The 16,600-nt window shown below is 47.8% G+C and overlaps 1 protein-coding gene across 2 annotated transcripts in view; it reads left to right on the forward strand.

Annotated features, from left to right (window-relative positions):
* The window catches only part of Pvr (PDGF- and VEGF-receptor related), an 85,286-nt gene that overhangs the window by 18,018 nt on the left and 50,668 nt on the right, over nt 1–16,600 (forward strand). Inside the window, exon 1 of one of the 2 annotated variants that reach the window (XM_075689282.1) lies at nt 7,438–8,022. The exons of the other annotated variant lie outside the window; for it this stretch is intronic. Within the exon in view, the coding sequence (XP_075545397.1) occupies nt 7,932–8,022 (91 nt within the window). The 5' untranslated portion in view covers nt 7,438–7,931. Of the gene's footprint in view, nt 1–7,437; nt 8,023–16,600 lie in introns of those variants that run through there. 2 annotated transcript variants of the gene reach the window in all.

Below are 16,600 nucleotides of genomic sequence, written 5' to 3' on the forward strand. Positions count from 1 at the left end.
CGAGTATTCCACTCAAAGAAAATTTGACTCCCGAGTGTTCAGTTCAAAGAAAATTCTACTTCCGAGTCTTCCAGTCAAAGAAAATTGCGCCTCCATGAAGTGGGAAAACTTGGGCCCCTTGCAGCTACTGGCCAAGTATACCGGTTCTCTGTTCAGACAGGTGGCACGCACGTGGAAGAGGCACTTAGAAAGCAAAAATTACGCTATGCAACTCATAAATTGTTCTATCTGCGTTGATTCTGCTAAGGGCTTCAACAGTTTTTTTAGCTTTTCGACATCACAATAAAGCCAATTTAATGTCATGGGAACGAAACGGCTGTTATTTCCAAATTGCATTTTGACCGCCAAGTGAGAACCTCCCGGTTGGACAAGTCGTTCCACTTTTTGTATTAAGCGAGGGCTCACGGTCACGTGTCGAAATTGGGACCAAAATGCGCGAACGCCAAGAAACACCGAGCTGTACGTCAAAGACAATGTTTGGGTCTTGGGACGTACGACAGAGTATCCTCCTTGTTCGCCTATGTTCTTTATTTGTGCGCGTAAAACAATGAAAACTTGTGAAAATGAGATGAAAATTGTCCGTTCTGTATCATCAAGGAAATGAAACTAAACCGCACATTTCTTTGTATGACCTAGCACAATCATGAGGTTATTGTCATAGTGTGACTCGGGTATGGGGCACATGCATAAAGCGACATCAGTGTTTGTGTGGTGTTGCGTTCATTTGTCGGCTGTGATGATAAGTATGTGCCACTTTCGTACACGCTTTGGTGTCTCTGCCTTGCGCCGTTACAGGATTACTTGTAGGAAGGCTCATCGGAGGAAAACATTGCTTAATCTGCACGAATGTCGCCAGCCTTGAGAATTCTGCATCAAAGAAAAGGAACGTTTTATTAAGAGGCGTTTTTGCGCGCTCGAGGACCTACGTCGATTACTTTGGAAACATATGTGTTTTAATAAAACGTGGCTTACTTTATGACCTTCTATTCAGCGTAACAGTCGTATCAAATAAAAAAAGCCTGCGATCGATACGCTATAATATACCGGCCTATAATCACCATTCTTGAGTTGGTTATTTCGTCCTTTAGTACCAACTGAATTTTCACGAACGTATTCACGTTCTCGTCATGTTTTAACCGAAGATAACGAACCGCACGCATGTCTGATTATCTTAGATGTTACTGTCGACGTTTATCACATAATGCAGTACTGTACTGAACGTGCACGCATTGTACATATAGCACGCGGCAGGTTGCAAAAGCCGACGCTCGAGGATTGCCTACATGGCTGCTCGCTCGTATGTGTGAGAGGCGCGGGTTCCCTTCCGGGCCACATCTTGAAGCGCTTGCCGAGGGGATCGCGTAGCGGTCGAGGTCGTGACGGCTCGACGCCTTCGCGCGCAAGTGCCGCCCAAATGGACTCGTCTCTCGCGCCTCCGCGTCGCGAAGGGGCTCTTATCGCGCAGAGCTCGAGAGCGCCTCCTTCCGTCTGTCTTCACCGTGCAGCACGCGTCGCATTCGGCGACAGGCATTCGGCGAGCCCCCTGCGTGTGCCAGAGTATAGATCGGATTACGATTTCCCACGTCCCTCTTTTGTTTCGCGGCACGCCGATGAGCACCAGCGCACATAGATGCCGCGCCCGGAGCGGTTACTCGTGGTGCGTGTCGACTCGACGTGCTTGACATACACGTGCTCCCAAGCATGCGCTCGAACAAGATATCGCTGGATGTGAGCACGCTGGATGTTGTTGCGACCCACCCGCGAACACGTGGGGATCGGCTCTTTTGGTCTTGGACGCAATGTTCTCGCGGGGAACAGCCAGGGTTTAGGACCTCTCTGCACGTGTTTGACGGCGAGCTGGTTGATGGATTGTACTTGCAATGTAGCTTGAATATAAGCGATTAAAATAGGTATGATTGAAGAGGAAGAGCATAATCAGTGGTAACTCTGTCACAAGAAAAAACATTATGTGTCGATGTGTTGCCAGAACCGGATGCAGATGTGTGCGCGTGCTGACGGCAATGAACATATTGTTACGGCGTCTGCTCATGTTCACAGCTATGTGTGAGAATGTGTCAAATGTAGTGACGCAAAGCGAAGCTTTACGTGCCTGAAATGTGATTCCTCTTGGCTTAATCGTTTCGTACTGTTTTCTGTCGTAGTGCGTAGTTCACCAGTGAGGGTATACTGTGGGATCTCTCCGCGTTCCGTGTTCTACTACGCGAGTTAGTCGTTACGCTTAGAGATGAGGGCAATGCGAAAGTACACAATGTTATGGCAGTTAACGCTCTCACTCTGTCCCAACAACCACGACCCCCCCCCCCCCCGGAAAAAGAAAGAGGTAAAAGGTGTGTAGAAACAAAGTAGAGCATCTGAAAGCCTCTCGGGTCATTGTCGATTGGGTCCAGGGTCTAAAAATTTTATGTTTCGAGAGGGGACAGTTGTCGAGTTTGTCCAGCGCCGCGGATAGCGCTGTACTTTGAGCGCTAAAGCAAGAGTACTTGCGGAGGAAGTGCTCTCACCAGGAGGTGAGTTATTGTCTATCTGCGTACCTACAAATTTACCCGCTGATGAAAAACAAGCGGGTGGTCGCGCGAGCGGGCGAGCACGTTTGCCCTTTATAAACCGCCTGCACCTCGCCGCACACGTAATTATATAGGGCATTCCACGACTGCAGCGGACAACCATAACCGTACACATAACTACGAGCACTAGTATATCGCTCAAGCCTGGAACGTCCAGACACTTGACGCTCCCCAGTACAGGCCCGCCTCGCAGCCACTCCGGAACAAACCGTATACGTTGCAATATATGTCTCGTCGTCATGCGGTGAAGCGCCAGCGACAGACCCGCTGTGGCTCCCCTTGTTTTCCATCTATCTACTTCCTGTGCTTCCAAGTGTGCTTCTTGTTCTTTCACATTAGACTCCCCTCAGTGCCTGGTGAGGGCGCATGTTTGGCCAGCTTTTCCCTTTCCACTTCATTTCCGACGGGATGGAGCGCTCAGTGTCCGCGCCTGCGCCGCTGAGTAAACGCCATTTTCCGGGCCGTAGACGCCGATGCTGCATGGGTGGCGGGCCTTTTGCGCCCAGCTACACCTGCGACGACCAAACACGGTCGAACAGGACGCGCTTAGACAAAAAGTTCGTATGCGTTCAGAAACAGCAGGATCACCTGTTGGCTCCGCCGCTTGCCCCCTCCCGCCCCTCCCCCACCCCCTTTCCTATTATATCCTTCTTTACATTCCGCCTGTGTGTTGTAATGCCGTTGGCTTCAGCTGCCGAAGTGAAACAGACAATATGGGGGGGGGGGGAGTAGGAAGGTTAATGGTCTCGAGCTGATGAGTCTTTCGACGACCCGGAGCCACGACCACAGACCCTGTGAAGCATTCGGCGGCGTCTGCACCCGACCGTGGGAAATCCGCGTGGGGCAGGTACGACCTGTGGTGTGTTTGACTTCACTGGGAGGAAATTGATTCACCTTGCTCTGCTTCCCGCCAGCTGCGCTGTTACTCGCTTCGGAAATAAACCATGAACACAACAGGAGCACGTATGCATGTTTGTCCACATGCCGGATCATGTATACGTTTGCCGCGCTGAGCGAGTGGGCACTGACATCCGCGTGTATACAAGTTCGGCGTCCCAGAGTTTTCATACGAACGAAGTTTCGGTGTGAACGGTCACCACTCGAGCTCCGTGAGAAATTGGTGCTTTCAATCTAATGGGTTACATCTGGCCGTATCTAAAAAAAAAAAAAAAGAAGCTCACTCAACGCTATCGACCGTTTTTGAACGGTGTTAAGTTTCCGTTGACTTCCCTGGTGCACATTGCTGCTATACGGGTGAGTCGCCGGGAATGCACCGTGCCCATACAGAACTAAATGGACCGCAGCTTAGTGAAGCACATCATCATCCCCTGCGCTGCGAACCTAATCGTCTACTTCGCTGTTACTCTCAGTGGATTAGATAGATAGATAGATAGATAGATAGATAGATAGATAGATAGATAGATAGATAGATAGATAGATAGATAGATAGATAGATAGATAGATAGATAGATAGATAGATAGATAGATAGATAGATAGATAGATAGATAGATAGATAGATTATTTCATTGATTGACCTTTATTTGATTCATTGGTCACGCTTAATATCACAAAGGCAAACATGGGCTTCGTCGCTTAGTGAGAAGCTCCGGATTTGTTGTGGTCATCAGGTGTTCTTTATCGTGCATTTAAACCTAAGTTAACGAGCTCTTTGTATTCCGGCAAGCTCGAAATGCGGTTGTCGCCTGTAATCGAAGTCATGACCTACGTTCATAACCAGGGTGCCGTTCACCAAAGTGCCACCGCGGGTCGTATACGGAAGGGGCATCTGTGGAACTCTGTATACTTTACAGACAAGCGAATAGATATGTTCGGGTTCTGAGAAAAGTATGACGGAGCTTTTCCGCCTCTCTTGTGCAAAGTAGCCACCTGAAGTGTATAATATTCCGAGGTGTTGTTTTTTCAGCCGCACAGGATGTACATACACAACAAAGGTAGCTTGATTATTTCTCCTGAAGTGTTCTAGGTTTAGGGAGCAGGGATTTAGAAAACAACCTCAGCATCTCGGACTGCACGTCCTCGATTTGTACACAAGAATGAATGAAAAATTTTTATTCGGAAATAATAGGACTGGCCTGCCACCTAAGTGAAGAGCGGGGCTATTTGAGAGGTGCTGAGACATATCAGATTCGTTCTTTCTAATGCCAGATCTGCTAGAAAACTTCCACAGGGAGAGCAGCGTTTCCCTATCGCTCCTGTGGTCAAGGGATGTCGTCCATGCCTCTTAAAACTGCACCAGTCTGACGTGTTTCTCCCTGAGCGGGCGCAAGCCCTCGCCGTACCACGGGATGTGCTTTATGTCTTGGCTGATGGTGGTTTCAGTACGGGCAGGGATTCAGAGGGTTGGCGTGTGTGGCAGTGCCGTTTTCTGAGCCGTCATCATTTCTATCAGCCACCATCATGTAGGAGTGCCACTTGTTCAGCACGTCCTCGGTTAGGATGGCTCTTGTTCGGGCCTTGTGGATAAGTACCTGCGCACCCCTGGGCAGGCCGTTCGGGAGGGGGTGCTCTTTAGTTGGATAACGCCCATTAAAGCCTCATATCCCGTCGGCTTCTACTGTGCTACGAGGCTCGCTGGGTCTACGTCGATTAGGGATGGTACCGGGTAGTCGGAAAATGGACAGGGCGTGCGGTTTCGCGCGCTCGCAAACACGAGGGGCGTCTCGATTGCGACGCTGCCCGCATGTCCCGGAATCTAGTGAACGCGAAATCAAAGGTCATGTCTTTCTTGAAGTGATTTGCATTCCCTCTTGATTAAATCAGAGAGTGAACCGGTTGGATCCCATCCCTGTAGCCGCATGATGGTTTCAGTGCTGTCGTAGAGTATGGTGAGATTCCCACGTTGTGTCAAAAGGTCTAGAGAGAGCGTTTCGCTTCACTCCGAATAACTATAGTGTCGCCATCTACACGGCATGTAGCTCATTTGGACGCTGGTGGGTTCGTGGTACGTGTGGGCTTGAGATACCCGGTAGGATTCGGGGGGGGGGGGGGTGACCATAGGTGAAGTGGCCTCCCGGGGGTCGCCTTTCCAACCAGCATGGGTGTAAATTGTCACCAGGATCAGGTCGCCAGGAGTGGTATCAGAGTCCTTTGATAAGTTTGGTGGTATCCAAACGCCCTATACACGGAGTGTCGCAAGCCGCGGAGGTCGTCCGTGAAACGTAAAAAGATTGTTCTCTTTCACGCGATGGAAGAAGGCCTCATTCTACAATTCTCGCGCTCGGCCACGTTCACTGAACTGTTGTTGCTTATAGAGAAGGCGCTGCCGGCTAAATCTGCTTTACAACACTAATAAGCCTCCTACCTCCGTGCCATTTCTAGGAACGAAGGAGCCGTGCTATAAACTCAGTCGCTGCTTAACATCACACAGTTCTTGTTTTGTTGAGATTCTGTTGTGTGAAAATTGCTTTTAAGGTATACATTTATTTAGCAGTTGCTGTGGCGGTGTCGCTTATAAGTTCACCACCGACGCACAGAATGAAGGAAGGAGGAAAAGGGTCAGTACAAGTGTAAATAAGATAAATAATTAGAATGGCTGAATGAATAACAGACAGTTGAACGGCGTATGGCCTGTGGCTGCAGCGCTATTTCTTCATTTAGACTGACTGTTCCTTACTTGCTCGACCAGACACACACATTAGCCAATGTTAGTGTCTTATATGAACTTCCAAGATCGGAATATTGTTTTTATGTCCTCACGACGCTGCTAAATAGGGGAGAAACAGCGGTTTTTCTGATACATCTTTTTTTTCTTTTTTTTTTCGTCCTTCTCTTAGAAACGGGGATAGCTGTATAGTACGAGATAAGTTAGATTTCTCGAAACTCCGCTCATCCTTTAATTCCCCGCCGAAATTCCCATAGTCCTCGCTAGACACGATGGTGTCTTAGAATGATTCGGCACCAGAAATGAGATAAAGAAATTAACTTACGACCGTGGAAAACGGGATGATCGAGCATGCGGCCCGCGTCTTTGTATGCGTGACCTTCAGGCTTCAACCCAGTCCCTCGTTAAAAGCTGCCGAACTTTCCTATCAGAACTCTTGACGTGCTCCGAAACGCCATGGTGCCGCCCACGCTGAGCCATGCGTTACGACTGTGGCCTGGTATCTGACTTGAGAGCAACGGTATATGGCGAGGTCCGACCCCACTGGCTGCAGGGAACGGCCACACGTCGGCACGGCAGGACGCCGCTGTCGGTCCTCCCCGCCTGTTCAAATCACTGCACCGTGCCAGTAAGCCCGCTCGCTACCTTTACCGCGAGCTCTCACACACGTGGTCATTTGGCTGCGGTCCCTTACGGTATGGTGGCCGGCGGCATTCACCGTTGCCGTTACGCTTCAGCTGCTGCCGGCAGGACGTATATGTCTGTGCGTGTGCGTGCACGGGGGGCAGCTGCCCTCTCCCACGGGGTTCCGCATGCAGGGCCGTAGTGGACGCAGCCCCGTAGTGAACGTTTGCGTAACGCTAACCGCGCACCCCAGTCTTGTCGAAGGAGAAACAACGCCCGAGGGCGTTTGAGGAGAGCGAAAAGGAAAGAGTGTTTTCACGTTGTTGAATTCCCGGGGCAGGCCCGGCACGAAGGAGAAACCGCCTATGCTGACGTGCGTGCTCCGTTGGGAAAGGAGCCAAGAAAAAAAATATGGTACGGGTGGTGGCAAAAGAAAACAACATGACTAAAGAACTGAGGGCATCGACGAGACGGCAGGCGTTGGGTTGAGGGGATGCGACAACTGCCCCCCTCTCTCGGATCTAGTCCTCCTTGCGAAGTCCCGGTGACGTTGTGTAGGGAGGGAGAGAGATCGTGTCTTTTTCGTTGTTTTTTTCCTCGTTCTTCACTGTGCCGCCGGAGGAAGTTCCGGTGTGTCTCTGCGTGCGCCTCGCTCTGAACGGTGTGTGTGATTCGCTGGTGGCGGCTTCACCCAAGCCTGCGCGACTAGTACAGTGATGCGCTCGACGCGGTGGTGGTGATAGCGGTTTCTACTACTTGCGACGCGCTCGCGCACACGCGCACAACCGGTCTCTCTCGTCGGCGCGTATCACCTGCTCAGTGGCCTCGCCGCCAGTTTCGGCGTTGTGTCCTCCTCGGATTAATGGACTCGAGTGCGCGTGTTTCTGGATCAGCGCCGAGGCATGCGACGTAGCTATGCCGCGCGCGCGCTGCCGTTCGACGTGACCACGTTCCACGAGTGCTTGCTGGTCGCCCTCAACACCGGTGCCATTCTCCCGGGCATCGCTGACACTGCTTCTTAGTTTGGTCGCCGTGTGTTGAGTTTCTGGTGCGTTCCTACGCAAATATTATTTTGCCGTCGTCTTCAGCGTGGGCGACCATGATGGCGCGAATGACTGGGGCGTTTGAACGCCGCTTCTCGTGGGAATGTGCCGTTCTTTACGGGTTGCTGCTCTGCTGGATGTACATCGGTAAGTGACTGATTGATGGCTTTTTCTTCAAGCTATATTGGAAACGATGATAACGTTCGTTGCCGGCTTGCCAAAAAAAATATTTGATTTTCGCAAGGAGAGACAGAAATTACACGTAGAAGAAACGATCGCATCGCCCCCAACATATGTATACTCGCATTCTAGCGTTTTCATAACATTTTTCTCTCTCTTTAAATTGACAACATAGAAGGAGACGTTGGCGTGCAGTTGCGGGCGCCGACTAATACTTGTCTCATGAACAGGTGTTATAGTCACACTTATAGTCCTGTGCACTTAATGCACGTAGTTGGAGCATAGAAGAACAAGCAGAACCCTTGATACACACACAGCAGCACTACTACATAACTTCACTTTCTTGTTCTTTAACTTGACATCAATGCACATGTTGTAGCGAATGTGTTAACATTTCTGCTAAATTTCTGATCGATTTAAGCGCATCAGTGCTAAAAGGCTTATTGTTGAGCGGCGATGCACCTTTATATATAGACTTCTCGTTGCAGCTTATATGCCGATGTAGAGGTGCTTCAAACGACGACGGCGCATTTTATGCCGCGCTCATTTAGTCTGGAGGAAAGTGCCACTTGGTAATTTGAGCGCTAGGTAATAAAGTAACCTTGGAGCTGTGGTTTCGAAATGCAGTAGTTGAAGCCGAAAAACTTCCATTTCTATCTGTATGGTGGCGTAGATGAATAAATCAAGAAGAGGGCATCGTGCACCCGAGACACCGCGAATGTACAACGTAATTCTTTATCGTTATCTTAAGTTCGGAGCACAGCTATCCAATGTTTCTTTTTGCCGGCACATTATGCATATGGAATAGTTTGTACGACAGTATAATATGTTATTCAAGCAAACAGCAAGCAATTGTAACGTTCATGACATGCAGGCAAAGGAAAATATAACGGAGTAAATATTTTCTTTCTTTTTCGTGTTGCGTGCTCGTCAGGCATGCATATTTTGCAGCTCGTTGCAACAAACTAGTTTGTTACTAAACCAGAAAACAACCAAGTGATTCCCTCCAGGGAAGTGACTATAGTAGTAGAAAACAACCAAGTGATTCCCTCCAGGGAAGTGACTATAGTAGTCAGCACAGTCGACTTCTGTTAGCTTTAGTTAAAAACCGTGCATTTATTATATTTTCATTTAACTCGAAGTTGTGCTAAAGACCTTACAAATGCCGTTTTATCTAAGATAAAACGGCATAAAACAGCCTGAATCAAAGGTGTGATTATGAACGTTACCGCCCGTACTTCAGGTTCCCAAAGATGTGTTATGTTTAAGTTGCCTGGCCTGTGGTACCTTACTGTCACCCCAAGAACGCCTGCTGCCGTGCTCTTGAAGACAAACAAACGAACAACAAACAAAGGCAGAACAAAATGCAACGGGGTTAAAGTACTATTGGTGCATACAGAACTTCGGCACACAAGGTCGAGGTGGGTTTTCCTTTGTCCTGAGTCTCTGGATAACGTTATCGCTTAAGGTGGTCACAAAGAAAACCCGTACAAATGGCGAAATAGCGTGAAAAAAAAAGAAGCAAATGAAATAATGAAGGAAAGACAGACCGCGGCAGTGAAAGCTCGGCGACAAGGATGTGGACACAAAGGCGTGAGAAATCGACCAGAACGTGTTTGCTCCCATTCATGGCCAGACGGTTATTTCCTGTGTCTACATTTGCGAGGCGTAGCGCAACTACCCTATTTTCGCTTTCTCCGAAATCTGTCACGGAACAGCGAATAACGGGAAGAGCCAACGTTCTCAACTGTTTCCGCGCAACCCCAGAACAGCAGCTTCAGACAATAACAAAAGTGGGGTTCTCTTCGAGCCTTCGTGAACTTATGTGCTGGCTTCTTTACTCGTAGGCGAAACTCCTAAATAATAGTCTTTTAAATATAATTTCAATAGCTTTTCAGATTTGCAAAGAAAAGGCGAATCTGTAGATGCTGCCTTTCGCAAACATCTACTAATTAGACATCGTTCTGTAGGCTTCCATGCAAATCAAAAGCTGGTATAAATGCTTGAAAGCTAGTGGTGTGATTTCACCAAGAAAGAACGGCTCTGTACATAGTTTTGTGCGCCTGCATGCGTTAGTGTGGTGCGTATGCAGCGCACTAGCTCGCGCACTTTGCGTAAGGAAATACGTGGAAGCCGTTCAGTACTGGTCGTCAAATTATTAGCTCATTGTAAAGTTACGCCTGAAAATCCTTCATTCATCCTTTTCTTTCCCCTCTCTATTCCTTCTCCATTCCCTCAGTGTGGAGTAGCAGGCTAGACGCATATGCTTCTCCCGCCAACCTCGCCTTTCGTCTGATAAAGCCTTCCCCGTTCTTCGTCAAGCACACTTTCATGATTGTAGTATACATCAACTCGCAGACGAAGCTTAAGTTCGTCTGTTCGGTATCATCGGCTTGTCGTTTTCTGGTACGTCGGTGTTACTGCTCCCCTATTGGCTGGAAGCAGAGGCAGCGGGCATGACGAAACACCCTCATGGTGCCGGCACGCTCCTTACCACTGTTATTCTGTCGTCACGCTGCTTCCAACTGTGGCGTAAAAGTTGGCAGTATAAAAGTCGTGACGTAAATATTCGGCTCCATGCAGTCGCTACATTCAATGTATATATTGCCGCATGTTACTTCGCGAGCAAATACAGGAGTCGTCGGTCGAGCTTGCTGCCTCACCTGACGAGTGCGCACAAAATTTTCGCGCTAGTCTGCACTGAAACTTAATAGTTGACTCCTGTTAGCGTAACGGCTGCTCACCATCTTTAGCCAGCTGCAGGCTGTTACGAATTGTCCTTGCTCTCCCGTCTTCGTAAAACTACGAACTCTGAATAGCATTGCGTTGCTTTTCGTCTACTCCTTGCGATATCACCAGTAGTATCAGCTGTGTACACTGTTCTACTACCGTCAATTTGTAACTGATGCTCTTAGAGAGAGAGAGAGAGAGAGTAATGCAGGGAAGTTAACCAGACGGACATCCGGTTGGCTATCCTGCATGGAGGAGAGGAGATGGGGGATTAAAAAAAAAGAGAGACTGATGCGCCGAGAGTTAAAGGGGGCGGGGGTTGCATGTGACCTTGGCTACCTATTCAATTTGTAATATAGGCAAAAAAAAGAAAACAACACCAAAGAAGCATGACACCTGGACACAACGAGAACACAGTCCAAGAGCGTTATGCTGCCGCTTGAAAGCTTCGAGGTTTAATATCTTTGCTGCTACGGCATGTTATTATTGGATGTAACCAATAAATACCTGCTTCATTTAATGAGCTTTTGTTTCGCTATGGCAAATTTATTCACGAGTTTGCGCACGAAGCTCCAATAGAATGTAATCGCTTTCAAGACACCGCAATTATTCATCGCATGTGCACTGAAGATATACTCGCGCGTGATATTTTAAGTATTGTTTATTGAAAACTAAATAAGTAATCTGTAAAGAATGCGAATAAAGAAAACGACATCGTGGACTTCATATTGCAACAGTAACGCGAGATGGGCCAATTTTGCTACTTTCTTTGCCAGCACGGTACTTCGAAAACAGTATTGGCTTTTCTATTCCCCCGCGGCGATATGGATAATAACCCTGAAAGATTTAATGACTGTCGTATGTCTTTTTAAGTGCGTACTTGCACTGACGCAGGGACGGGGAGGTCCAGCCCGTATAATTAGAACCCAGGGGAAAGCGATGCTAAGGAGGCTGGGAACTGAAACGTTGTGTTCATCTTTAGCACACTAAGACCCTGAACTGGAAATGACTATAGAAACGCGAAGGGCCTTTTGACTTTTTGTAGCGGTAAACCTTTAACAGTGATGAAAACAAGGATCCCGATAGACTGAAATCCCCAGTGATGTTCGTAGCAGCGAGTGCGGTCCACCGTTCCTGTCTGGCTGGTCCCCGAGCGGCGCATCCCCGTGAAGCCGAACAAATCCCCGAAACTTATTTACAGAAAGAGTAAACGGAAGAGGGGATGAAACGTACTTCAAATCCCCGGATAATCTTCTAGAACTGATTGATTTGCGGACGCACGTGTAAGCTTTCTTTACGGAAGCCGTGGAGAACGTCGGTAAGAACGTTTTAGTCGATTTGCCTTAATTTGATCGAATATAGTTTCTTTTGTTTAAAATAAAGAACTCCTTTCTCGTTCTGTGCCAGACTTTTGAGACGGAGCTATTGTTCCAAGTTTTTCCTACCTTCATTAATTTTACTGCTGTCCTTGAAGAATATGACGTTAACTTGAAAACTTCGCTAGGAAGGACCATCTGGGTAGATACTGGCGGGCTTGAAAATCTCTGGAATGCTCATGTGTGTGTGTGTGTTTGTGAGGGAGAATTTAATGATAAGAGGGGCAGGGAAGTCTGCCTAAGTTATATCCCCTGAGCCACATTCGCGGAGGGCAGGTAGAAGGGTAGGGGAAAAGGGAAGGAGAATATGAAAAGAAAGAGGTACAAGATCGCTGACGATAAGGATGGAGGGAAAAGATAAAGAATATAACGGGTAGGCTGCAGTCAAAGTCTAGATACCGAACCCGTACTCTTTAAAAAGTCATGAGGCCTGGGTGGCCTGAAAACTATATTTACAGTCTCTCCAAGGGTCTGATAACCGTGCTCTTAGAGCGGTGATTGTCTAGATAGTAGTTCAAAAATGTACTTCAGAGTTCTTTAAACGATGGCTACACTAAAGTAACGCACCTGAATCGGCGTAGAGCGTACATTTCTCTTTGTGAAAGACCTCTGTGAGGCTCAACGCTTCGTAGCAAGCTTTTAAAGGAAAGAAGTTTGCGGGGTCACATTATGATTATCAGAGGCACCGGATTTTCTACTACTATGGAAGACACAGTAGTCCTGTGAAGCTTTTACTGAGAAGAAACCGTCCGGTTTCGTTCTTGTTATGCATGTAATGAAAAAAGAAACCAACCATGAAAGGTGCCCAGCCAAATTAAAAAAAAAAAGAAACTACGATATTCCTGTTTGGAAGCCTGTAATCCGCCTAAGGAAAGGTTGTGGTTGTCTTTGTCTTCGTCGTAATTGTAGCTGTTCAAATAATGAGCACATGACACAACTGGTTGCCAAACAGTTGGCTATCCGAACTGCGTCAATAATAAACTCACGCCGTGAAGAAGGTGAAGAAATAAAAACAAGCGAGTACACTAAAGGAAGACGGTGAAAGGAATAAATCACATCATAGCACTAAGAGCATCGCAGATGCAAGCTCAGCCAGAGTGCACGAAACGCCTGCGGCAAATAAAAGTACGCTTTCCTCGTTTCGCTTCTTTCTTTATCCGGGGGTGCACTTGCTGCCACAGACCAAACGAAGTCTTATTGTCCGTCTCTTATAGCTGTGATTAGTGCAGCAAGAACAGTTTAATATGCGACGTCTCGTTGCTAGTCACCTATTCTAGTTTTCGATATGTGACAAGGTGGAGTGCTTTAACGTCACCTTCGGCCTGATCCTGGCGGTATAAGTGCGTTGATAACTTTCTAGAGTATGCTATCAGCAAGGTTGGAAAATATGGCGTGAACAGTGGGGAAAATCTGGCGTGAGACAAAAGCTCATACAATCGTATCCTCGCAACAACCTCACCGAGTTTGCTACTTTTCGCCAAAGATCATGTGGTCGCTTCAGATTCCGCAAAAGACTCGCAGAGGTTCCGATCCTCTTGCGCACTATATCCTATAGCCTTGCATTCGCGTTGGGCGTCTGCACTTGCGATAGCTTCACTGCATATTGAGCGATATTTTCACCGTACTCTACGCCTGTGTTAACGCCATTTCTCGGATCCCTGCTTGAAGAGGTTGTTCACTCCATTTTCGCAAGCTGTACACAAACGTCATCGTTGTTTACGTACGCTAGTGTATAACTCGGCTCGTTCTATCAAAATCGACGTTTGAAAGATATTGAAATCGATCGAGGGTCGTGTCGGTTGACATCAGCGGATCGCAACCTCTTGTTCTCATTTTAGGGTTTCAAAGTGAGATCGGAAAGGAGCGCATGTGCTCGGGCCCCTATAACAGTGTAAATATCGCGTTTGATTAGACTGCGTAGATCAGCACTCACAACGTTAAGTACAGTCGTCATGCGTATTTGCTGACCACCTTCACGCGCCCGTTCTGTTGTGCATGGCTAATATTTGAACACACCGTTCTGTTTATCTGGCTGTCTCTCCCTCTGTCTCTCACGCTGCCGGACTCTCAGCGCTGTCGCTAAGCAGGATGCCTGTCCACTTCCTCGTTCAGGCGACGCGCACGATGATCTGCGCGGTCATGTCACTTAACCATCTACTATTTACTTTCGAGGCGCCTTGTAGATTGTTCGGCTCAGAGGATCGATCGACTTCTGTAGACGTCCCGCGCTTTAGCCCGGCCACGTGACACGTGCGAGCTTTCCGAGCGCCGACGTGGAGGGGGGCGTAGCTTCCAGCCACTTTCACAACGAATCACTCGGAAAGGACTGTGGAGAGCCAGGCACCTGTAGAATGGATGACGGTGACCCTAGTGCACCTTGTTAGAAAAAGAGCATACACGACACGAAATTTTGACATCGGTTGCACTTTGGCCCTTTCAAAGCGTTCGAAGTATCTCCCAGTGGGAGGCCAGCAGAGTGCAAGTGGGTATTTCCCCGCGGCGCACCGTATGCCGCGCTGCAGAAGCCTTATAAACTCGGGGCCGTACCGTGCCGACGACGGGAAAAAAACACGGATCGCCGGGATGGCCAAGTTCATCGGAAGCGGCAAGCAACGTAACCGAGGAGGCCCATCTCGGGAGCCATTCTTCTTCTTTTTTCTTTTTCCCCAGAAAATTGGTCGGGATCGATCGGGGCATTAACTTCCCCAGCACCGTGCTGTTTTCAAGGGCATCACTCCTCAGTGAACAGTATACACGTGGACAGTTTGGTGTATGTGCTACTATGTTCCATTCCATGGAGCGGATGTCCTTTTAGAGTGAAAAGAAGGAAAACAAAAAGGTTGTTTCACTGATATAAGTGAAGCCTCTGTCGTCGCAGGACAATTTGAAGGCTCTCGCTCAACAAGCATCTGAAGAAAATAAAAAAAAGAAATACTCCCTATAATACATACAAACACCTCAGTATTGCCTTTTTCTAAATAAATGAGTTTGTACGAAACTGGCACCAACAGTGATGCCATTTTCTCCCTTAGGTTTAGCCATATACAACAAATTTCAAACGTTGGTCAGCTCTAAATAATGACTATAGTAAAGAAGACAGATAGAACGTAAAAGTCGAAACAGTTGCTCGCTTACTGTAAAGCGTTCCGAAAAAATCTACGAGGATCTGTGCACCGTACCTTGAAAACACCTTTTCTATTTTTCCGTCGCTGCCGTTAGGAAATGTTCCTCCTTTCGTTTTTATTTCTGGCACCTACAAAGTGAAGATGTAAGCGCAGAAGGTCAGCGAAACACATTTCCATTTCGGCGCGAAGAATGTATCCTCGCGTACAGGCTGGCAGTACCTGTAAAAGGCGACGAGGCCGGCCGCCTCTGCGTGGGACGGATTGGGGGCGTGTTGCAATGGCGTCGAAATGCGATGTACTGCTACGCCTCACGCAACCTTCGCCAACGCGTGCAGCACACAGCGTCATGGGCGGGGGGGGGGGGGGGGGGTGTTTGTAAGAGATTTGCTGCGCGCTCTAGAGTGTCGATTTGCGCCCGCTTCGTCTCCACAAGCAAAGTCAGTAGCTGCGCTGCAGCGGACGGTTAGCGGAACTTTTATCGGAAACTTGGTTTAAAATGCGTAAGCTGTTAACCGCTTTCCGGGGCGTAGCGCACTTTTTTTCAAGGCTCGTGGTCTATCACAATCATCAATCTGCAAAAAAAGATCGCGTGATAATTGTAACAGATATTCGGAAACATTGGTCAGTATGCGACTAATATTCAACACAATCTGGCGGGAAAGTTTTCGGCGAAAGCGTTGGAAAGCATAAACCTTGTACGATGCAGCGAGGCGTCAGGTGTTGAATAGTATCATTACTGTAATTAGGAGCAAGAAGAATAACATAAAATGCGTATTATGAGTCACCTGTGGAAAGACTGATGAAGATACGTTCTTTATAAAAAGTTTGTTTGTTTGTCCATTTGGTTCTCAGCGCAGGCCTACAAAGAAAGGAGTGTAAGCCTGTACCTATTAAGAATACACAAGCCTAGCAATCTTCACGTTATATAATGCCATTGTGCCAAATAAAATCTTATGAGCTCGCGCTATCGAAACAATACGATGCATGGTATCATTGTAGTTGGGGTTTCTTGGCTTACGGCTGTTTTAATTGAGTGCTCCTGTCACTTTTAGAAGGTTTAGTGATTCCCGCAGTGCTTTCTCAACGACTAGAACGTTTCATTGCGCATCACGCTCATACGACAAGCTCCTGGCACCAGTGGTCTGATTTCGGTAAGGTTAGATTGCCGGAAAGTCAGTGCCGCAAACATTTCTCTTCACCGCCATTAAACAACGAAGAAAAATATAGAAAGGGCTCGTGGACGCTAATCTAGGTCTTTTTACTGCTGTGTCTTTAGGAGGTCGTCGTGCGTGTTACGTTTATATATTTGATTTA

The sequence above is a fragment of the Dermacentor variabilis genome, chromosome 4 (genome assembly GCF_050947875.1).
Source record: "Dermacentor variabilis isolate Ectoservices chromosome 4, ASM5094787v1, whole genome shotgun sequence".
Taxonomy (NCBI): domain Eukaryota; kingdom Metazoa; phylum Arthropoda; class Arachnida; order Ixodida; family Ixodidae; genus Dermacentor; species Dermacentor variabilis.